Below are 23,385 nucleotides of genomic sequence, written 5' to 3' on the forward strand. Positions count from 1 at the left end.
AGGGCAGTCAGCAGACACTGGATGATACAGTGGCAGGATGAATGCATTGATTACAGTGATGGCTTTGGGCCTTGTAAGAAAATCTCTGATCTCCCAGTGAGATGCCCTTACTAAAAAGGAAATATCCATGGACCTTTATGGATGGCTCCCCTTTCTGGTCAAAGACAGAGAGCGTTGTCAAGTCCAGGTTGTACAGAGTGTGCCGACTTGGCTGGCAGATGACAGGTAGCTTCTGAAACCAACTTTCCATGGTTCCAGCAGAACCCCTCACTGTATGGGGAAACTTTATACTTCCTCCCTCGATCGCCTGAATCCCTCTTCTCGGCAAGTCCCAGGGCACTATTCCAATCCCACAGTGCTCTGTGCTGAAGCCAAAGCTCAGTTTCCTGCCTCAAAGGGCCCTTTGTTTAGGCTCTCTTTCCCAATCAGCGTATCCTGAGCTTGAACCCCTAGCTTTTGAGAACTCCGAAGCCTTGGCAGTGGAGGACTTGCCAGCAGGTTTGTGGTCCTTAACAGCTTTCACAAACCTCAATGTGAGGGAATGTCTCTAGCTAAGAAACGCTTTTCATGGGAGGGAGAGGAGGGAGTATTATTTTAAGAGTTGCAAAAACAACTTCAAATCGACTCTTTAGTCTTTAATTGCTACCAGAAGACTGAGAACTTCTTGTTCTCTCTTACTTAATTAAGATGATAGTTTTAATCAACTTTAAATGATATTGGTTAATATGCTCCACTCAATCTCTCAGGCAGGTTTTGCATCAGAACCCTGGAATGCATTAAAGACAAATTTCCAACATGGTCTCCCCACCTGGAAAACACCTTCAGTGAGAGAGAGAGAGAGCAGATGGAAGAGAGCTACATCTGCACAGCTGCTACTCACGTCTCTCAAGAGTCAGTCACGCTGGGTCCAATGCACACTTTGAGCACTCTCACTGCAGATCCAGTGGGCACTCTCCTCCACATTTACTTCTTCTAAACTTTGCCAATCATCTATGACAACTAGCAGTTCCCAAACACTTCCCGGGGTCAAGGCACAGTAATATCAAAGCACCTACTGTCACTAGGCACCTCTCAATCTCCTGACAGCCTGCAAAGTAGAACTTACAGGCCCCATTTCACAGATGGAAACATACGTTGGGAGAGGTCAGCTATAAGCTAGCAAATGAAAAGTTCAAGATTTGAACTCAGAAAAGCCTGACTCTAAGACATATTTTTTTCTATTGTGGCACTCTGCCTCTTAAGGTTTAGAACTTCCTGACCTTGGGAATTATGATGGGAAATTATGTCATCTGTCTTCCTTAATTACATTATCGATTCAACTATCAAGACCTCCAGTGAACATGGTCTTGTGGGCACAAGCCTTTTTTATCTCTGAGGACTTCTGAAGATATTGGATAACATCAGGCAAGGAAATTTAGACACAATTGTGAATGATTTGTTTAAGGTCACCAACTAGCACCAGCGCTGCCATGGTTTGCAGTCCTGATGTTTAAAGTGTTCCCGGTTGAGTGGTGACGGGGTCAGGTGTGGGTAGAAACCAGCTTTCAGAATGGGTTCTTCTAATGAGGAGGAAAAAGCATGAGAACAAAGGCTAGATGCAGAGAACTTCGTGTGGTTTCTTTGGAAAAACTAAGACTAACACATGAAGGTAGACATCAACTAGGGGTCAAAATAAGGCTGACAAGAGCCCAGATTATTGAATGTAGGTGTGTCTGGGGTGGGGGTGGAGAAGTGGATGAGAAAGTGGATAACTGTCACTCCTCTTGGAAAACAATTGTATTTGGGGGATTTCTTTAACAATATCACTGTGCTTTGGGGATGCTAAGGTTTCCAGGGCTTTGTTGTATACCACTGACATGGGATCAATAGCTAATTTACAGAATAACTAAATCTAGCAGTTAAAAAAAAAACGCTTAAAACTATGTTTTCCCCTATGGATTTGACCTTGAATCCATTCTTATAAGAGTTTTCTTCCCTCTGGAGTATGCCCATTTTCTGAGACATCTAACTTCTCTGAGCATAGTTTTCCCATCTATAAAATGAGAATGGGAGGAGAGAATTCTTGATGCTTGAGTCCTTTGTCTTAGGCACTCTAAGATGATACTAAAGAGGGATCATTGATACTGCTGACCAGAGGCAGCACTCTGTAAGATGGCTTAATTAGTGCAGCCCTCTCCTTGACAAAAACAGTGGCAATGTAACTTACCACCTTCAACCCCCTTCCCAAAATACAGTTAATAACCCCGAGTCTGCTACTTCTGCACAGAGTACATGATGTATCCATGTTATCACACTTGCCCACCACCTGCTCCAAAAGATACAAAGGCAGGGACGACATCCAGTTCATCATTAAGTAATTAAATCTGCAAAGCTAGTGTAGTTCCAGGTATATTCCCTGGAAGACTTACTTATTTGCCACAATTCACAGAGATTCCTAAAAACTATAAATAGATGGATATGATGATTAATGAGAGAATAAACATTACTTGCCTCCACAATCACTCATGTTATGATAAATATTACTTGCTTACACTGCACTAAATAGTCCTGAGTTAAAAATGATAACAAGATTGATTCCCTATCAACATGATCTTTTGAACAGAAAGTCTGATATTAATGGGGAATTGGAGGGGTTGTATACTTGATGATGTAGGAGTGTGAGGACTAACTGAACAACAGCTTTGAAATAAGAAACACAGATCCATGGTTAACTCCTACTACCTGACCTCTTATGACTCAGTCTTACCATCTGTAAAAGTGGCATGGCACACACTTTCCACGACGATACCACACACCTGAACAAAAGAGACAAACTCTAGAAATGCAACACATGCTCTGCAGTGTTTGCTCTTCTGAACCAGACATTTGGGTTGTTTAGTCTCAGTCTCCTCAAAACCACAAGACACAAGACCGATGCAGATAAATAGCTAAAAGGCAAATGTGATGAAAGAGCCACCCTTCAGGGGCACTTTGGTGGCGGTGTCTCTGTTTTTTGACCCACAGTGTAGCTCAGGCTGCCCTCACATTTGCAGTCATTTGAATGGCTTTTCAATGGGTAAGAAAGCAAGGAACTGGACATTATTTGAAGTAACAGAACAGGTGTCACCACACAGCAAGGGGAAAATAAGTTAGCCACAGCCAGGACGTAAGTGGAGATAATATTTGGTCTCCCAGCTTGGGCACCATTTCTCTAATAGTGGTTTTGGCAACCAGTAAAATAACTCAAGGGTAGAGGGCTTGCCCATCATGTGTGAGTGTTGGGAGCTCAGAAGGATTCCATTAGAGAATTTCTTGGGGTCCAAACCACCAGAGCTCCCATTTGCATTGTATTGCAGATGCTAGCTGATTTGCTGTTGAATGGCATAGCTTCAGGGGAGAATGTCCCCTAGTTTTGCATCTCTACAGAACTAAGCATTTGAATAGGCTTGCACCAGGGTGGAGGGCTAGGTCTACAAGAGGAGTGAGGAGAGATGGTTAGGGGGTATCTGGGGAGAGGTCTACCAGAGAAGGGACAGTTGAGAGAGATCTGCTGATAGGGTCTAGGAAGATGGGAGAGAAATGGTCTTGGGATCAGGGAAGAACAGTTAGAGAACAGCCAGGAAAAGGCTGAATAAAGGAGAGACTCCAGTTTTACAGCATGGAACTGAGAGCTCTCTAAAGATGACAAGATGCCTATGTCTGGTCTTCACCGCCGTTGCTAGGAATTTCCAAGTCCATGCTCCCTCACTCAGGCCGAACCTCATGGCTTCTGTGGTTTGGGACTGAGACGTGGGCCACGACAGTGAGGACCTGTGTTCAATCCCTGCAGCACACACACACACAAAAATCATTCATTCATCCATTCATTCATTCTCTCTCATTTTTCTTTTCCTTTTCAAAACCTGCTACAAGGTAAGGCTAGAATGAGGTAGGTTAAACTTTATTTATTTTTTTTTTTAAAGAAGCCATCATGGTTAGCACAAATTTATTTTTGTTGACCAAGTTCACCACATCATACAATAATATAAAAGCTAAATTTGAAGCCTAAGTCATTTTAAGTTAAGTACACACTCCCAGTCTCTCAAGTTCCTTAGACTATTATGGCTGTTACTGACTTTAGCCAGTGACTTTTTTCCATTTCATCACGATGACTTATAGGAAGCAGGTATTAAGCAGTACTTACCTTTATAATTACACTTAATAATGTAGCTATTTATCGAAAAAAAAAGATACTGTGTCAGTGGCTACCTTGAGATTGTGAAATTATATGAAACAAAAAATGTATTGTGCTCTTTAGCTTTATGTCTTTACTGTCTAGAATGCCGTTTTTATTTATATATTTTTCAATAAAACTGGAGAACTGTTTTATAAGAAGACAGAGATGAGAAGGAAGAGAATGGGAGTAGGAAGGGTGGGAGGAGACAGAGGGCAAGGTGGAAACAACTTCTGAGGGTTCTCAAGCATGCTGAGAGATGCACTCACTCTACAATGATGAATGGGAACGTTTACAGCCATGGGAACGCTGTTCTGAGGAGAAGGGCCTGGGTCTTCAGAATTGCCATTCAGAAGCACAAGTCTTGGGTACATACTGCCCAAGGACACCTACGGATTGCCACCTAGAAACAAAATCTGCAAGGGCATTTTTCCATATGTGATAACAGTATGTACTCAATGTGACGCTTCAGAAATGGGGACAATAGAGAGAAGAGGGGGGTATTTCAGACAAAATTGCGTTCACATCACCAATATGAATTAATACTGTCAAAGTATTTCCTGTTCCCACGGCATAACATCTATCTCAACAACTCATTCTCGTTCTACCATTCACCAAATGACAGCAATTTGTTCAAGGCTCCCCAGTGAATACCACAAATATCGAGCCTGAACAGCAACAAGCTGCCTCATAAACCTTTTACTTTTATCATTTCATTAAAGTATCAGATCAAAACACCTGGCTGTGTCCACCAACTGCTGTGTAACTGTCTACTCGTCTTCTCACTGGCTCCTTCAGAGCAGGCTCCACCTCTTCAGAATATTTATTTCTCTGTGTCTTCCCCAAGGCATTGTATGCATCTCAATAAGCCAAAGGAACAGAGAAGACAGCCAGCCAAACTCAGGAATGTACTCTGTGGTGGCTTTCTGACAACAGAGAATGGTGGACAGCCAGGGATTCCCTTTGCCAGGTGCCTTGTGGGTATTTCCTGTTCACCCATGAGCAGTGAAGGAAGAACCCTGCTCCTATTCCTAAGGAGCCCATCTCTGGCAAGTCTGCTCTGCATTCTAAGTGTGAAGGATGTGTGCAAATGGGACTGCTCTGGGCCCTATTTAACTTTTCCATGGGCCTGTGTTTGCAAAGCGCTATGCCAACCCCCTCAGAAAGAAATGCCACAGAACTTCTTTTAGGAGGGTAAAAAGACCTACTTTATGCACTTGGTCTCATGCTAATCAGAGTACCATTGAAATCCCGGCTGAATAGGAGCCCTACAATAGCCTGGGAAACACTCGGTGGTCTTTCCAAAGCACAGGCTGCTTCAGTCAAAGCATTTCACTCCCTGGCTTTTTAACTCCTTTGGAGAAGATGGATAAGAAGGGGCACTAACCCTGGGATCAGAAACTGCTATTCCTCTACAGCAAAACTTCTTCGTGAAACTTGCTGGTTCTCTCGACACTTCTAAGACCAAACAGATCTCTTCGGTATATGTGTAATGGAAGTGGACACAGGGTCCAGTGACCGGCTCAAGGGAGATCCCAACACTGCACTTTCCTGGGAATCTTAGTAAATGATCTCTGCTAGAGATTAACTAGTTGAATTATTAATGTGGTGTGTCACCAGCCACCAACAAGAGCTGAGACCCACACTTTCTGAGGGAAAAAAAAAAAAAAAAAAACAACCCTGAAATGATTGCCAGCCTCCCCCTTCACAAGGTTGTTGTGAAATTCAAGTAAGTTAATAATGCATGAAGGGCCTTAGTGCGCAGCTTGCCACATAACGAGGATTCGATAAAGCCCATGCCTTTCTAGCCTAAAGTTCAGAGGCTTGCCTCTATTCTCTTGAGAATCAACACAGGAAGTTCTGATATGGACAAAGGGCTTTAAACCCCAAATCCAACTTAAATACTTTATAGGGCCTGATACCTTTAAGGTGTTCTGACTGGTTCGTTTTATTCGCATGCTTGTTATTGAAAATCCAAATGCCAGTCCTCACTCTTGGGGAAAAGAATGTAGGTGTTGATTGGTTCGCGGCCGAGAATGCCACCATTTTCTATCCCAAGGTCTGTCATGTCACTCAGTCTCCCTGAACAGTAGCTGCCTCATCCAGAGCATCAATTAGAGGGCTGGTTCCTTCAGGGCTATAAGATCTGATGAGATGATGAGGGGCCTGACTACAGGATAGTGTTCAAACATCCACTTCCCAGCCTTTTTCAGATGACTGAAGACAATGTTACTTCAGGTGTTGTGACTGGGGAGGGGTGGGGATGGGGTTGTTTGTTTGCTTTGGGGAGTGGTGGCGGGGAGCCAGAGATCTGTAGTGAGAAAAACTAATTGAAGCAAGGCAGAATGTCTAAATATAAACTCTCAGACATATATAAGGTCAGCTGGCAAAAATTTTCAGTGAAAGATTATTAATTGATAATAAATCCTCAATTTCACAGTTGGGACAAGCACAACTGCAAACAATCAGTTTAAAGCAAACTCACAATGGAGTTTCTCAACTCCATCAATGGACTTAGGAAAATTAAATCTAATATTCATGACAGCTTATTTCCCCCAGGGATGGAAAGCCCTGTACTTTAAATGCTTTGACCCAACATGTATATTTTATTTTCGCAGCCAGTCCCCAGGAGGTCTGCACTCATACAATGCCTCAAGTTCAGGCCTTTCAAAGCAATCCCTCACAAAGGTGCTAGGAGCCCACTAGCCCTCCTGCCATGCCAGTGGAATTGCTCTCTGAATAGACTTCAATGAGAAGTCCCTGAACAAAAGACTCTCTAGTAAGTTGGTAACACCTTTGGAAATATTTTTAAAACCTCAACTTTCTAGTTTCTCCTCAGGAGCACAGAATGTGCAGTTGCTGCAAAGCAAAGCACTCCACATTTAATCAAAACAGCCACTAAGGGCAGGGTGTCAGCAAAGGCAAAGATGAGAAATGATGTGTTAGGCTGTTCCTCCCTAGAAGCCTACAGAGGCCAAATTGACCAAAACAGCCCCTTTGGGCAAGTGTCTAATGAAATGGGCTGTGTGGCTGAGAAACATTTCTGCCACTTCCTGTTGGTGGTTGCTAACTTTATAACAATGTGGGTCATTTGTGGGGAAGAGGCCAAGAGGAGAAGTTCTATTTACTACATTTAATGAGCGAGCTGCATCCGCAGACACTAACCAGAGAAGCTCAAAATTTACCGCTACAGCAGACGGAACCCAAGGCACAAGAAGGGTCACTAACAGAGCGACCCCATTATTGCTGCCTGATGTGAGCTACAAAGGGGCTCTAGTTCAAGGCCCTCCCGCCCCTTAGAAAGCCTTCCCACAGAGCTCCAGGGTCCAGTACTCTCACCCCTTCTTAGTTGGAGGCTTTTACTCCTTTCAAGGTACCAGCGTTATTTCCAGCAGCGAAGACCCCCCTGAAGCTCCTTCTTGCCCTCTCCCCTATTACTTCTAGAGATCATTCTCTATTTTTGTTAGGCAAAGCATGAAGAAGAGTGCCAACTGCATCTCCTAATGGACAAAGATAAGAAGCAGGCCCATAGTGAACAGACAGGTGTCACTCAAATCACAAATTTAGAATGCTGATGCATGGACTAGTCTAGGTAAATGCTGAGACTTAAACAAAAACAAAAACACTTATTTTATATTATTTTATTTTATGTTTGCAGTTGTTTTACCTTCATGTTAGGTCTGTGCACCATGTGTGTGAAGTGCCCAGAGAGGCCAGAAGAGGGCATTGGAACCCCCACTCCCCACCCCCACCCTCACCCCCAGGACTGGAGTTAAAGTGAGCTCCCATGTGGGTGCTAGGAATTAAACCGGGAGCTGCCAATGCTCTTAACCAATGCACTACCTCTCCAAGTTAGTCTTTGCAAGCTAGTTGTTAGTAAAATACAGTACACATTAGATATTTCTGAGGTATCCAAACAGCCATAGAACATACTATAGTTGCCTTAACTGATCTTATGGATCCAGAAACCCCAGGTGAGAATCACAAATCTAAGTCACTTTGGAGAACTTGGTCTCAACAGGATGACTGATGGGGAAGCCAAGGCTTCACAATCTGAAAACACAAGCAGGAGAGTTGAGTGGTGAAAAACAACCTCAGCAGTCAGACTGCTCATCCCGGTTCTGAAACACCACGCCAACTGAGGGGAGTTATTTCAACCTCTCTGAACTTCTATAAAACGGAGATAAATATGATTGGCACTTTATAGGTTCCTCAGAGAACTAAATCAGAATGTATGGACAGTGCTTAACCTGGTAAGAAGGCCACAGCTAATGCCCAATACATGCAAGCAGCTGTCATTATTTAGTCGGGCTTCAGTCCAAGTCCCCACATATATGAGCTGAGTGAGCTTGTGCAAGCCACTTACCCTCTCTGAGCGGAGGAGCCAATGGTCAGCATTTGCTTCATTCTGTTTCTGGAAACATGGAGGCATCATGGAAAGTGGCTCATGTTAATACAGATTATCTCTTCTTCCCCTCTTAGAATAATGTCACATCCCACACACTAATCACTTATAGTGCATTTTACCATGACGTGACATCAAATTCATGAAGCCTTGAAATTGTTTTATCTTCTCTAGTATCTCCTGACACCCAGCACGTGATTCTAAGTGATAGGAAGTCATTCTGATTCTGAGATGGTGACCAGAGGTCTATCCAGTGTGTGTGTGTGGGGGGGGGACGGACGGACGGACGACTGAATACACTAAACAGATGGATTTGGATTGTGTGGCCTTAAGATTGTATTAACTAGGTTCTAGGAATAAGGTTTTCATATTTGGACTTCTACACAACTTTCAAGATACTCTGAGGTGTTGTTGTTTTGTTTTTCACTTGGAAAGTTCAGTCTGTAAACTGAACTTGTAGGTAGGTATTACTCAGCAGCGGGGTGGGCCTGGCTGACCACCCACCCTCTGTTTCTCAGTCAGAATACTGTGTTCTCTGCTCACTCTCCTTAAACCCAGTGACGGGATTTAAAGGATTAAAAAGTCTGACTCTTTGTGGGAAAATGCCCTTAAGAACAAAATGATGCTGCAGTGTGGTTTCAGGACTATCCGAATTGCTAGGACCTCTGGTAAAAGTCTTGTCTTTTTCTTTTTACATATTTTATTTAATCTAAAGTGGTGAGACATGATGGAACTAATTTGGCAGTTCCTCAAAAAGTTAAGCATCTGATGATATGCTCAAGAAACCCTACTCTTAAATATACAGATCCAAGAGAACTGAAAAACATAAGGACACCCTTTGGATTCATAATGGCCCAAAATGGGAATAACCTAGAGAGCCAATAAATGAGAAATATATAAACTAAACATGCTATATCCATACAATGGATTATTAGGCCCCCAATAAAAATAAAGCACTTACTGATATATGCTACAATACAGATGGGACTTTAAAACGTTAAATGAAAGAAGCTAGCTACAAAGGACCACTAGCATACTGTTGATTTGTATGAGACAGCCAGTATAAACAAGTCTATGGGAGAAAAAAGCCATTAGTGGTTTTTAAGATCTGGGAGAGGTGCACAGGAATGGGGAATGATTAACAAAGATCAATTTCTCTCTACAGAGATAAATTCTACAGTTGGTTATGCTAACATTGTCTAATTGTGTAACTACACTAAAACCCAATGCATTGTGTGCCCTAACTAGCTGCACTATGTGGTATTGTAAATTATATCTCCACAAAGCTGGATTGTTTTGGATTTTTGTTTGTTTGTTTGTTTTGGTTTTTTGAGACAGGGTTTCTCTGTGTAACATCCCTGGCTGTCCTGGAACTCATGGAGATTCACCTGCCTCTGCCTCCCGAGTGCTGGAATTAAAAGCTTGCACCACCGCCACCCGGCCAAAGCTGTTTCTTAAATATCATTATAACATGAGAAAACCCCTTACACAAAACCAGGAGGAGGGTTTTCAGTTCCTTCCTTTTAAGGGGCATTTGAGAAAATCTGAAGGCCCAGGCGGAACAAGCAGGTGACTTGCAGTCTCGGTTTCCCTGTGGGGTGATACACATGAAGAAGCACCCACTGGTCATACCACATGACTTTCTTCTCTAGGTGCCACATGTAGAGTGATGAACAGGAGGCTGACCTCACTACAGTTCCCAGGCTCTCTATCAGAAGCCTAGGAAGTACCTGTGCCATCTTTGCCATGTCCTTCTTCCTTGTGTTCCCATAGCCCTAGGTTCTGCTCTCACTTGCCTCAAGTTCCTCCAGCTCTCCCAGCCAGAGATCTCTCTCCTAAACCTGAGTTAGATTAGAATAAATTAATCCTCTCTCCAAAACTTTTTGAAATTATACTAATTTCAAAGACCTCTGAAAAAATCTTCCCTAACTCCTCCCCCTTCCCCCATCCACTGGAAAGGAATTTTGGATTTGTGAAACACTGTAGCCACTACAAAACAGCATGGAAATTCCTCCCCCAAATGTGGAGTTACCATAGAACCTAGCAGCGCTGCAAGAGCACCATTGTAGCTATATGAAAATTTCCATAATGGAAAAAAAAGCAAATGGCAGAGATAAAACTCCCTTTGTTCCATTGATCCTCAAAAATAACGCCCAAGGTCCCCAGCTGTCTGTCATTTTCAGCCCCTTTTCTCAGTCTGGCATTAACCCTGTTTTTCAGCCTCATCTCTGGCCTGCTCTCTGCCTGGCCCTCACATTCCATCCCAACTTCCACTAAACACATTTCCTATTTCCATGACTTAGGACCTGTGGTTCCCTCCCCTCTCCCCTAGGACCTGGTTTCATGCTACCACCTCCATCACTCCCCACTGTGTCTATATAGGCCCTCCTTTAAGGCTCTCACGTCATTATTAACCAAAGGCTGTTTTCCCTTCACCAGCCTAGAAATTCCTTTTGGGTAACCTAGGGCACCTTGCCCATAGTAGGTATTCCAGGAACATCATAGAAGACAAGATTTGAAAGGCACATGCAAACACAGACTTGATCAAATCTCTCTCTAGAAATTATACAGATTTACTCTGCAAACTAATTGGGGGTGGGGGGGGCAGATAGAACAACGACATCAATGAGAATGGCTTCCTTCATGTCAGTGTAATTGTGTATTATGCTCTTTAGGGATACATAACACAGGAACCACACATACTGCTTATTATGACAAGGCACTTATACTGATTTGCATTTCTCTGCAAAACTCTCCAGGCATATAATTTTGTTAATTTGTGACAAACCTCAAAAACACACCATCAATACCTTGATTACAATATGTACTTCGAAAGCACCCAGAAATCAACTGTGTCTTTCAAAGGCTTGCCCGTGGGCACTGCTCTTATCCTCGATGTTTGGCATTTTTACTTTTGGGGATTTTGATGCAGATCATAATTTATAAATTTACCTGGACCTAAGCAAATAATAGTGCCAAGAAGGCATTCAAAGATAAGGCCTCCCTTGCTTTTGAGTGTTTGCATGTCCAGTCAATGTATGACCTTCAGAAAATTATTTAGTCCCAGACTCAGTTTCATCCGTTAGAAGATGAGAATAATTTCTACCCCAGAGCTGTTCAGAGGCATATAAAGAAGTCCAATCTTTGAAAACGTTGAGTTCCTTTTCTTTTCTCCTGGGGTACATTCTAACAGGTGGTGCCTGTTTTAGCTCCAGTCAGCAGTGAGCTGAGGTAAGATGCACTTCCTAGAACAAATACTAGTCTGAAGAAAAAGGACTATCTCAAAAACTGCCCAGTCCTCCGAACTCACCCCATAAGCCTCTGACCTCACACAGCGATGTGGACTAAAAGTGAAACCTGTTTGTCTCGTTTCCTTTTTGACTGACATTCACAAGGGAAATAATAGGAGACTCTCGGAGCTGTGCCACATGAAAGGTATCCAATTTCAAACACACAAATATCAGAAAGGCTATAGACCTTGTTTCTCCTCCTGCTCTTTCTCAACTCCTTAGCAATTACTAGCCATTCCAGGCCTCAAGTGAGCAGGGCATTGTGCTCCTATGTCCACATTATGCCATTTCTTACAGATGAGAAAAGAGGCCTCAGTGGGGTTAGGTCACGTAGTATATCGGAGCTCCCATTGCTAGACAGAGAGCACGTGCACACCCATCCAGTGGTTGAAAAGCTTTTCTCCTCAGGCCCTCCACCATTCACTCATCCCTTCAAAAGACCTGTTTTTCTGACTGAGATTTAAAAACATAATGATAACCTTGGTACCGTTGACAACCTGATTCTAAGGATTCCATGAATCTAGGAAATGAAGAACTGTTCCAATATTTATTATTATGGCCATAGAGAGGCTGAGCCCACCTTAAACTGATACACGATAGGTACAACTGCTGACTCCACTGTCAAGTATGATCTTTAAGGTTCCCATGCCTTGTACGGAGCCCTGTCGAACAGGCTGCCTATATTTGGACTTTAATGAAATTGAAGCAAATGAAATGGAACTAAAGGAGCATGTCTTCCTTGGACTGCTCTGAAGGGCGGGCGGGTGAGGTAGGACGCACAGACCCAAGACAGTGTGGTGACCAGCAGTTATATCTCTGGGCTGCAGCCTCCCCAGTTTAGCATCACTAACCCATGTGATTGTCTAACCCATGTGATTGGCCCAGCTAAGTAAAAGTACTCCTTCCTTAACAAACAAAGAGCACCCCAGGAAGCAAGCAGTCTTAATTATTTCCAAAGACTAGGGTTCTTGGATTTCCCAGTTAGCTTCCTCTTCACTATCACAGGACAAAAAAGAAGAGTAAGAACTAAAGCAGGTCATTTGTCCAAATTCTCTCCACCTTTCCTAAGACAGTTGTGTTGTTTTCCTCAGATGTTAGGACCATCTCTTTTCCAAAGGGAGAGAATATCGGCCACCAAAGGTGACCTAGGCGCCTGCTCCCTGACCTTCCCAGACAGGTCAGAAACCTGCCACTGTTCCTTCAGCTAATGGGAACCACTCATGTCTACTCTGCCAGCTCCTCCTCAGACGTTTCCAACTTTAATAAGTTTCAGGAACCTTTGCAAAAACAAGAAAAAAGAAGGGCTTTGTCACAGAACCCTGGAGGGATAAGGAAATTAGAAGAACTGAAAACGCTATCATTACTAATGGCAACAGGGCTTCCTTCTGACAGCAAGAAACACACTTTATCTTTGCACGCTCCACACAGGACACAGCCTGCCATTCCTTACTGAGTTTACAAATGAGGAAGCTGAAGCCTGGAGAGGTCAAATGACATTTGTCCAAATCACACCTATGGGTGTTAGCTTTATGTCCCCTTGCAGTCCCAATCCCGGTGACTCCAAAAACTGTGTTTTCCCCAGCCTTTGTCAAGTTAACTTTGATCTGCTTAAGCCTTCACTTAGCAATCCCATGTATGCCTGTTTCACCTTTCACCCCCACACAAACTTCACACCTCAGAAAAGATAGATGCATGGCCAACAACAAACCAGAAACACAGCCTAACAATGCAGAAAGTGCTGGAACATTCAGTGCAGGGACAAAAAAGCCCACTACATAATTCAATTGCCCTTAAGACATCAAGCGTTACACAATATAGTGATTCTAAAACAGGCCTGATAAAAATCAGCCAAGGATTTTTATAAAAATACAGAATCCCAGGGCCTGCCCAAAGCCCCTGGGGAATACTTAGAATTTGTATTTTGCACCAGATGGTTTTCTCATCAGGTGAGTTTATTGAACAGGGACGCAATAGGCACTACCCACATTAAAGATTACTCCTCAAATACTGTATAGAACTGAACTGACACATGAGGCGGGGCTTCTCCAAAAATATTACTACCTACACAAGGAAGAAGTCCCTGACTACTGTGTCATCGGCATCATGCTGTCACCAACTGGGCTTTTCCAGCCCAGACAACTGCAGAGGAAAGCGCAAATTGACAGGCACGCAAAGGGCTAAATAAAAATGGAAGGGCCACCAACTCCAGTTTTGGCGTTCTCCCACCCAGGTAGCTACATCTCCAAGGTATCTCTTAAGAAGACTTTCAGAAACAAAGAAAGAGAAAGAAAATGAGTAGGGTGAATGAATGGAGCTGAAATTTTGGACAATAAGGACATGGAGGTTTTCCACCATCCTAGAAAAGCCAACAGAATTTCCCTACTAAACTAGACCACCTTTCTGTTTGCTACAAGGCATGCAGGATAGTTGGCTGAATGGTTCAACAGCAGAATCATGAAAATCTGTTCCTATATTTGGTGGCTCAATGGTAAATTAAGTTATCAAAACCAAATAATTCAGTGAAGACTGCTTCACTGAATTATTTAAAACCCAGTAAACACAACAACTGAGCAACAAGAACACAAAATGCACGTGCTGGGCTTGTTTACTTGTTTGCTTTTGATTACTCTGAATGCCAGAGAGCAGGTCAAAGTTCCAGCCAAGAGGCAGGGAACTTTCCAATTAACGCAAATTTAGGCTAATTTTCTTCATTATTTCTTTGGCCAAATCTGAGGGTCTCTGGCGTAACTGCCAGCATATTCACAAAATTGTGAAGAGCTAGGAGTTCAAGATGACTCAGTCTCTCCTTTGCTGCCATAATAAAGAAATCTATGTCCAGTAAGCTCAAATGAATTTGCCCATATCACACAATGACAGGTCAATACAAGACTGGTACACACACCTCTGGGCTCCTTATTTTTTTGCAGTAGTTCCTAGAAAAATGCACAAATGTGTTCTTCCTCTCTGTGAGATTTGGGTCCCAGAGTAGTTGACGGTGGCCTGGGACTTCAGCCATAATCCCACTCAACAAGCCATTTTGTAGGGGAAAAAAAAAAACCTTAAAGCTCATAGATAAATCAGTGTGTCCACAAACACATAACTAGATTTTGGATCAGCCAGCCACCACCTAAGAAACCTTGGTTTCTGCTTGTAAGGGTTCCATGTGTTCTCTATACCCCACTGGTCCTCTCATCATCAAATAGTACAATAATAATGATGAATTATAGATGAATAGTAACAATGACACTATGTATGGAACCAGCTCTATGGCTCTTGTCACAACTATTGCAAATCAAAATTCTCAACATTTTGGAAGAAGCAGATTGAATGGTGTGGTTGTTAAGCACCTCCATTCTGTACTGCTGACAGAAGAGTTAGAAAACATTTATCCTCCTGCTTTGGTCCAAATGGATACCTGGGGAATGTAAAGAGGCTGGTGAAGAGGCGGGCAGCTCAGCACTGACTGAGATAGAAGATTTTAAGTGAGGTATGAATTTCAGTGATCTCCAATTGGGATAGAGGGTTCCACTTGTGCTAACTGAGAATCGGTGAAGAACTAAAGCCCACTTCCTTGAGAATCTACCCTTGCACCTTGAAAGGAACCTTTTCTGGTTTATAACATGGGGATGGCTTTATAGGCACAGGGTTTCTCTGTACTGCTTTGGAGGTTTGTCCTGGAACTCGCTCTGTACACCAGGCTGGCCTCGAACTAGGAGATCCGCCGGCCTCAGCTTCCCAAGCTGGGACTAATGGTATGAACCACCAACACCCAGTCTTTTTTGTTTTTTTGTTTGTTTGATCTATATGTTTTAAAAAGACTAACAGAACTTGGACAATAGGAAATCTTCTCTGTGGCTTTCATGGAACTCCACACACCAGAACTAATGTGAAGGAGAAAAAAAGGTGATAAGGGGTACTTAATTGAAACAATAACAAAAGGGTTTCAGAAAATCTACCATGCAAAGATTTGCAATTGTATTTAAAAGCAATCAATGGACAAAGGTACTGTTGATGGGCAGTAAGCTCCCAGCAGGGTTCTCTGACTTCACATTCTTTTGGCCTTCAAACAAGAGTGGACCTTTCGGTTTTCACCCAGAATTTAACATACCAAAAAGCTATGTGAAGCAAGTTAAACTACTTGCATATTTCCATTTACATAACAGGCACACTGCACATCAGCTTTTAGTTTTTCCAGATACTAGGAGATGAAGCTTGGTCTATATTCCTATGGGAGAATAAACAGAAAACTGTCTCTCTTCCTAATATATTAGTACCCTGTAATGCAAACCATATGATCAATAAACTGTAGAAAAATTAAATCATACTGACAGTCTTAGGCAAAAACTGAACCAAGTAGAAACATTTTTTTTAGGACTGCAGTGTGTAGAATATTAAAATCACATGTTGTATTATTAAATCTTCTTTTGGAAGCCAAACAGAGTTATGTTGCATAACCACCTCAAGATACATGTTAATCTTACAGATAGTTTTTCCAATTAAAGGTGTTAAAGGGTGTTTTAACCAGTAATACTATAATACAGTTTGTGCTTATGCTTAGGTTTGAATTTTCACTCTGGAGAGACACTTGTTGCAAATAAGGAGCTGAAATGCATGCATATGCACCACACCCCTTAATTCCACCCTGAATACCCAGGAAACATCTTGGGGTGTCATTGTCCCCGCTTAAGTTATAGTTGACAGGTAATTGCTCTCTGCACATTGCTCAACACTCCTTTCTTTACAAGAATGCAACATCTCTGAGAGTACTCACTGCTGCCCCCCCCCCCCAGCCATTGGAGTATCTGGAAGTGAGAGCAACAAGTGCAAAGGCTGTGGGGGTGGGGAGTGGGAATCCAGCTTTCCTAATGATAAAACAGGAGGCAGGGGGCTTGCCTACACAGGCAGCAGAGAAAGTGCTGATCCCACCCACCAAGGCCACCCTCGAACCCTGGGAGGCCTCAGATAAATTTGCCGCACACACCCGTCAACCTTTTTAGTGCTTTCTCCATTACCCCCACCCCACCCCACCCCAGGGCCTGGGAGGGTCCTTAAAAAAATTCAACAACTTGATTATAAGTCCTTAAGTATTCGTCTCGTCCACTCTGCATGATAATAAGCCTGACGCCACCAGGAAGGTAGGCCCCCCAGCGACAACTCCTCAACATAGCATCTAATGTTGAACCACTGTGAACTGAACAGGGAATGGTATACACATGACCTATACAAGCAAGCTCCCTTCCCTTTCACAAACTGAAATCTTACTTCCAGCCGCCCCTATCTGAAGAGGGCCAAGCTTAATTTTAAATTCTAAGAAACCCATCGGCTCACAAAATTCTCTGAGGGGAGTTGGGCAAGAACAGGCGGCCACCACCTAAGAGTCCTCAACAGGCAGCAAACCCAGGGCGGCACAACCTGCACGGACTAACGAATCCCTTCCAAGGGGGCTGAAGCCTCCGTGCAGGAGTTCTCTTTGGTGGAAATGGACAGGGAACACAGATGTTTCTTCAGTTAGCAGTGTTGGCAGAACAGCGCCTGGACGGCATCCGAGTTCTTAATGCAGGAAGGGGCCTCACAGACCATCTACTTGAACCCACTCATTCAACTGAGGAGGAAACTGAGGCCAAGGAGGCCATTTAGGTGGTACACTCATCTAGAGGGTAGAGGGGCAAGGCTCTCTGGTAACGCTCTGGTTTACATCGAAATTCGCTTAAAAGAAAAAACGTCCTATTTTTACTTCAACCTTGGAACTACGGTGGATTCACGTCAATAGCTTCTCTCTGGCCCTAGCTTGGTTCAGTAGCGCCCCCCCTCCCCGCCCCATTCCTTTGACTCCCACCACCCCTTCCAGCTGGAGCTTAACATCTGTTTTGCAAAAACAGGCGCGCGCCTCGACTTTGAGGGAGTGTTGCTCAACTGTAGTCCCCCAAGTAAGACCATGGCTGGCTTTCCTTCAGTAGCCTTCTGGGTGAACCCGGCTTCTAGTCCCTGCCTAAACGAATCAGGGAGTGAGCTGGTTTAAAACTGAAGCCCGCGAAGCTGCCTACCACCTGGCACACAGTAGGCGCTCAACAAGTGATGTGTTCCTCGGTGCCCAAGACCTGGTTGGGAAGAGCCCAATCTCACTCCCTGGGGCTTTCAGCATAGCGAGGAGCCAGTGACAAGGCCAGTTTGCGCTACTAGCCCAGCAAGGCAGCGCGACGGAAGGGGTGGATGTTTACATGCAGCCGGGACCAGCAGCGTCACTGCCGTAGGAGCCCAGCTCGCCCCAGACTCGGATGCAGTGAGGAGAGCGACAGGCTACCTCCAGATCGTGGAGGTCGAGCCCACACCTTCCGAGGGACCATGCCCCCCGCTCCCAACTGGAGATTACCCCTAAGGAACTGGTTCCAGCTGCCGCGAATGCATAAGCACGCCCCAACTTGTATTCGCAGGCCTGGGATTGGGGGTCCGGGAGGGCGGGGAGCTCGCGGCTAGCACGGCGCCCGGAGGATGGCTGCGGGGCCTCAGGGGCTGACAGCGCGGCGGGACCCGGGGCCTGGAGGAGGTGGGGGTGACCCGTGGGACTGCACTCACCCATGAAGAGGCAGAAGAGGTCTAGGCAGATGAGCAACACCCGCTTGCTGCCTCCCTTCCTCGGGTTGTTGTTGAGCGCGGGGCTGCCGCCGTTCTTACTCTCCGGGACGATCGCCTTGTCGTACTTGTAGTTTTGCATGGCGCTGGCAGCGGAGAGCCTCCCGGGACGCTGCGGGCCGCCGCTGCTCAGGAGCGGGTCTGCGGGCTCGGGACGCGGCGACGAGAGTGAAGCCCAGCCGAGTAGTTCCAACTGCAGGCGCGGATAGGTTTCCCCTCTGGGCGCCTCTGCTTTCCTCTCAAGCCCAAACTGCTCGCTAGTCCAAGGGGAAGAGAGCCAAATCCCGAGCAGGAACTTTTGCAGAGCTGTGCTGCCCGGGACGCGCACGGCTGGCGTGCGTCTGCGTGCTGAAGTTTGCGAGTGGGCAGCGTCGGCGTCCCGCCACGGTCCTCCGCAACTACTTAATGAATGGAGCCGCGCGGAGCCCTGAAACTCCGCCGCGTCCTGTAGCTCTCAGCAGCGTCTGCCCAACTCCAACTCTGCCTCCTCCTCCTGCTCCTCCTCCTCCTGCTGCTGCTGCCGCCCGGGCTGCCGCTGTGATCGCTCGGTTTGTTTTCTGAGCTTATATTTCACGAGCTCCTTTAAAAAGCGAGGGGGGAGGAGAAGGACCTCCTTACTTGGCTCCGACGAGATTCTGAAAGCACAGCCCCTTCCTTAAGCTGCCTAAAACGTAGGATAATTAAGGCCACATTTCCCCCACCCCCTTTCAAGAAAAAAAAAAAAAAATCCTACAAGAAAAAGTTGCTCTCAAACCAGAGAATCCGGGAGCCCCTAGCGTTCAGAAACTCCAAAGTGTCACAAAAGAAAAATACATATAAATAAAAAGAAATATTTTCTTGCTGGCCTTGGATGGGGGGGGGCGCGTGCAGGGGGAGGGGGTCTGTAATACCAAAATGCATTATTATTATTATTATTATTATTATTATTTATTTATTTTGCAGATTTCAGCCTTGAATGGGATTATCCTAAAAACACAGTTTTTCAGGAAAGCTGGGTTTGTTGTTTTGGTTTTAACACTCAGCGCTGAATAGTTGTGCTAGGTTCAGAAGATAATATAGTGTGAGAGACTCTGGAGCCAGACCCCCTGTTCTAGAATCCTGGCTATGTCTCTGTGTCTCAGTTTCCCTACGAGTAAACTGCAGACACGGTGTTTCTCCCCAAGCAGTCACGGCCGGGATATAATTGACTAATCCACATAAGCTTTCTAGAATAGCGCATATACATCAGAGGAGCTCCATAAATGGAGCCGTTATACTTCTATTCCTGAATGTGGATACCAAATCCAAGCCCACCTACCCCTTTGTTAGCCCAGCTGGTCTTCAGTGTATATGTGCCATCCTGGGGGAACTCCAGAGCAGCAGGAACGTTCTTGGCCTTGACTTCCAAGAAATCTAATGTTTTCCCTTGGATGTTGTCATAATGCTGATTATTTTTATGTGAGTTTTTTTTTTTTCTTCAAGACAAGAGAATGAACACTTATAGGACCAGGGCCTTTCCATAGCACACAGTGTACAAATGTACAATTCTTCCGAGGGTCTTTATTCAGAGATGGCAATGGTTCTAGCCTTTGCTTTTTATTCTTGTTTTTATTGTTGGTGGTTTTTTGGGGGGTGGGTGGGTGGGCAGGTTCTCTCTACATAGCCTTGGTTATCCTGGAACTCACTATGTAGACCAGGCTGGCCTTGAGCTCACTGCATCTTCCTTCTGAGAGCTGGGATTAAAGGCCCATGTGCAGTTGGTTCTAGCTTTTTGAAAAGATTTATTTATTCTGTATGTATTAGTGTTTTCCCTGCATTCATGTCTGTCCATTGTGTGCATGCAGCACCAATGGAGGCCATCAGGGGTGTCAGATCTCCTAGAACTGGAGCTACAGGTGATTGTGAGCTACTGTGCTGCTGAGGATCCAACCTGGGTCCTTAGCAAGAGCACTAATTATTCTTAGTCACTGAATCATCTCTCCAGCTCTGGGTTCTAGTTTTTGGACACATAGTACGAGTCACTGGCTGACCACCTTATTAGACCATTCCATAACCCTATATCCCACCTTCAACCATATTGAATATTCCTTTCAACTGCACCCCCCTGCTGTCCTATTCTGTAAGTCTTCCTCCCCTAAGTAGCAAATTGTTTCTCTTCTGTGCACCCTGACCTTTCAACTCCTCTCTGTGCCCTGGCTTGATTCTTGCACAGAATTAATTTCACCATCAATATTTTGTTTAGGCTGCTCTTGTAATACTCACCTCAGTATAATTTGGTCTGAGTTAGCAAAAATTAGTCATTTGTATACATTATTATTCTCACTGAGTGTCTTTAGTGTTCAAGGTTTGAAGTATGCTGAATTAGCCTCAGATTGGAGCTGGTTAACAACGAGACTATCAAAGAAAGGCAAAATCCTGTCTTCTGAAAGCAAGATGTGCCAAGAAAGCTTGGGAGCAGACATGTCAGCTGCCAATCCCCATCCAAAGGTGAGCAGATAAAAGCCCCTGGCATCTAAGAAAAGTTCCCTTTACTCCCCAGTCAGGAGAAGCAGCATAGTCTCTTACCTGTTAAAATAGCAGCAACAATGCGAAACTAATGTCATAATTAACAGCATTCTAAAAGGAATTCGGGGTACCAGTGGCTTTTCCCTGCCCGACCAACCCTCTTCACAGCCACAGCTCTCCTTGAAATTCAGTCACCAAACTTGGGAATTCCAATCTGAAAAGAAAGGCAGCTTTTGCTAACTTTCTGCAGCCTTTTCTAACTTTTCCCCAAATGCTTGGGCCCCCAAATCATCTCGACCTCCATTTCCCAGTCTATCTTATTTTACATTTCACAAGGGGCCATAATTTGCTTCTCCGACGCCTGAACCCCGAGGCCTGTCTTGGAGAGCCGAAGAAGCAGTGATGAAAGCCATTGTTCAAGAAAGAGCTCAGTGAAGTTCAGTTATCCCATTTGGTACTCCTGACCTCCTCATCTGGAAGATGAGGTACAGTAAGAGTAAATGTCTTTTAAAAGCCGAAGTCCCCGAGTTGTCCAATGGCACGATCAATAAGCCATCATTGCTGTTTTTACAAATTACTAAGATTGTTAACTTTTGCCCACACTAGCTTTGGTTCAAGGAACCTATTTTATGTTAAGGATCCCCTGGCTTAAACTCAATTACTTATTAGGAAAGATAAAAATCTGTTATCCCAAAAGCAGATTTAAAAAGATGATAAATGTTTAATGTTTAAATAAAAGCTTTCTACTTCCATTTACAGGGCTTTGTAGGCCATTACTTTTTCCTAACTAAAAGATCATGGTGTTAATTGGTACGTATAGTTCTATGCAAACAAGATTATATTTGGATAGCTCTTGAGGGAATAGAATATTTGAAATATTCGTTAAGATTGACTTGAACAAGTCATAAAATATAGTGTCAATCCAATTCTTTAGGTAATCAGATACAAATCTGCTTAGCTGGATATATAAATCTGAAGGCCTCTTGACTTTACTTTTTTTCTTATTCTATCCCCTGCCCCATCCTCCCTCTCCACAGCTTGAAACCTGACAGTTGAACCATATTACCAGCAAATAAAATGCAGTGAAGCCAACTTGATGATAGTTTACAATGGTGTCATTTCAAAGTCATTAAGTAATTAAAATTCCTGGTAAACATGGCTTACCCAAACTCACACATTAAAATGACAGCCAGTTCACTAGCATGTCTGGGTAAAAGCTATCGCATCAGCAGGGATAAATGCCTTTTTAACAGTAACTTACTACATGTGGCAACAACAGCACGTCATTCTTAAACAACCTCCCTCCCTAGAGGGTTAATAGCCTTCATTTCTAGGATCTCTCCTTACCTCATAACTTTCTCTCTGTCTCCCTCTCTCTCCCTTTTAACCCCTAATATCTACTTAATCATTTTTTAACCTTGACATCTAATTAATCATTTTTATATTTTTTTTAAATCAGGTACGAATTGGCTCTGGAAATGCTCGAGGGAGAAGTGGCAGAGTCCCTTTACATAAACTTGTGGACGCCAAAAGTCTGAGCCCGGTGTTTTATGTTGTGGAAGTTAAGAAGACATCAATTTAGCTGGAAAGGGCCATCTATCCAGGTTCCTCGAAGCTGGCACACTCCACCTCTGCTACATCTACTCAAAGCTGGCTGGCTGGCTACTGTGAACACTGAATTAGATAGCTTGAGTAACTCCACACTTACCCTCCTTAGTCAAGGCAGGAAGGAGCAGGGGTGTAGGTCAGAAGATCTGGGCTCTGCTGTTTGACCTGAGACAAACTGAGGAACCAGCTCGATCTTCACTCTCCGCCAAACTTTTAAATGAGGCTGGCATTTTCTTCTGGGGATGACTAAAGAAGTTTTAAAAATGAAAGAACACCTGAAATCACCTGGTACACAATAGTCAGGTGAATGTTAAGAAGCCTTGAATTGTTAAGAAGCCCAGCATTGCAAAAATTAAAATAAACAATGCATTATATGAATACTATTTCTACAACTCATACAACCTTAGTGTTTGTTAGTCACATTTTAGTGATGAGAAAATCTAGGCAAGCCTATTAAACTGGATGGAACCAGTTTTCTTACAGATAAAGTGAAAGTGATTCTCACATTAGCTCATGCAGTGCAAAGTCTGCCTGTGCAATTTACAGAACAATTTCTCCCCTTTCCCCAGAATGCAGGACTTGCTGTTATGCTTGCTTCAGAAAGGCAGAAATGGAATCCTGGAAAGATGAGAGCTTGGCTTAGGTTGGAGGTGAGGGGATTCCTGAAGCCCCGCTAGAAGCCAGATTTGTTCATTTCTAAGTCAATACTGTCTTCATCCCACAAGGCCTTGTTCTGGAAGATGCTCAGAGGTTTCCATTCCCTCCCAGTGGTTCCC

General features: G+C 44.0%; 1 protein-coding gene and 1 long non-coding RNA gene across 2 annotated transcripts in view; one reads left to right on the forward strand and one right to left on the reverse strand.

Annotated features, from left to right (window-relative positions):
• Plpp3 (phospholipid phosphatase 3) overlaps positions 1-19,162 on the reverse strand; it is a 78,005-nt gene extending 58,843 nt beyond the window's left edge. Inside the window, exon 1 of the mRNA XM_027402339.2 lies at positions 18,461-19,162. Within this exon, the coding sequence (XP_027258140.1) occupies positions 18,461-18,599 (139 nt within the window). The 5' untranslated portion in view covers positions 18,600-19,162. The remainder of the gene's footprint in view (positions 1-18,460) is intronic.
• Positions 19,163-20,244: 1,082 nt separating this feature from the next.
• On the forward strand, positions 20,245-22,992 carry LOC113834304. Its single transcript, XR_003482740.2, has 2 exons — positions 20,245-20,983; positions 22,461-22,992. It is a non-coding gene; the product is annotated as an uncharacterized LOC113834304 (long non-coding RNA).
• Positions 22,993-23,385: the final 393 nt, after the last annotated feature.

The sequence above is a fragment of the Cricetulus griseus genome, chromosome 2 (assembly GCF_003668045.3).
Source record: "Cricetulus griseus strain 17A/GY chromosome 2, alternate assembly CriGri-PICRH-1.0, whole genome shotgun sequence".
Taxonomy (NCBI): domain Eukaryota; kingdom Metazoa; phylum Chordata; class Mammalia; order Rodentia; family Cricetidae; genus Cricetulus; species Cricetulus griseus.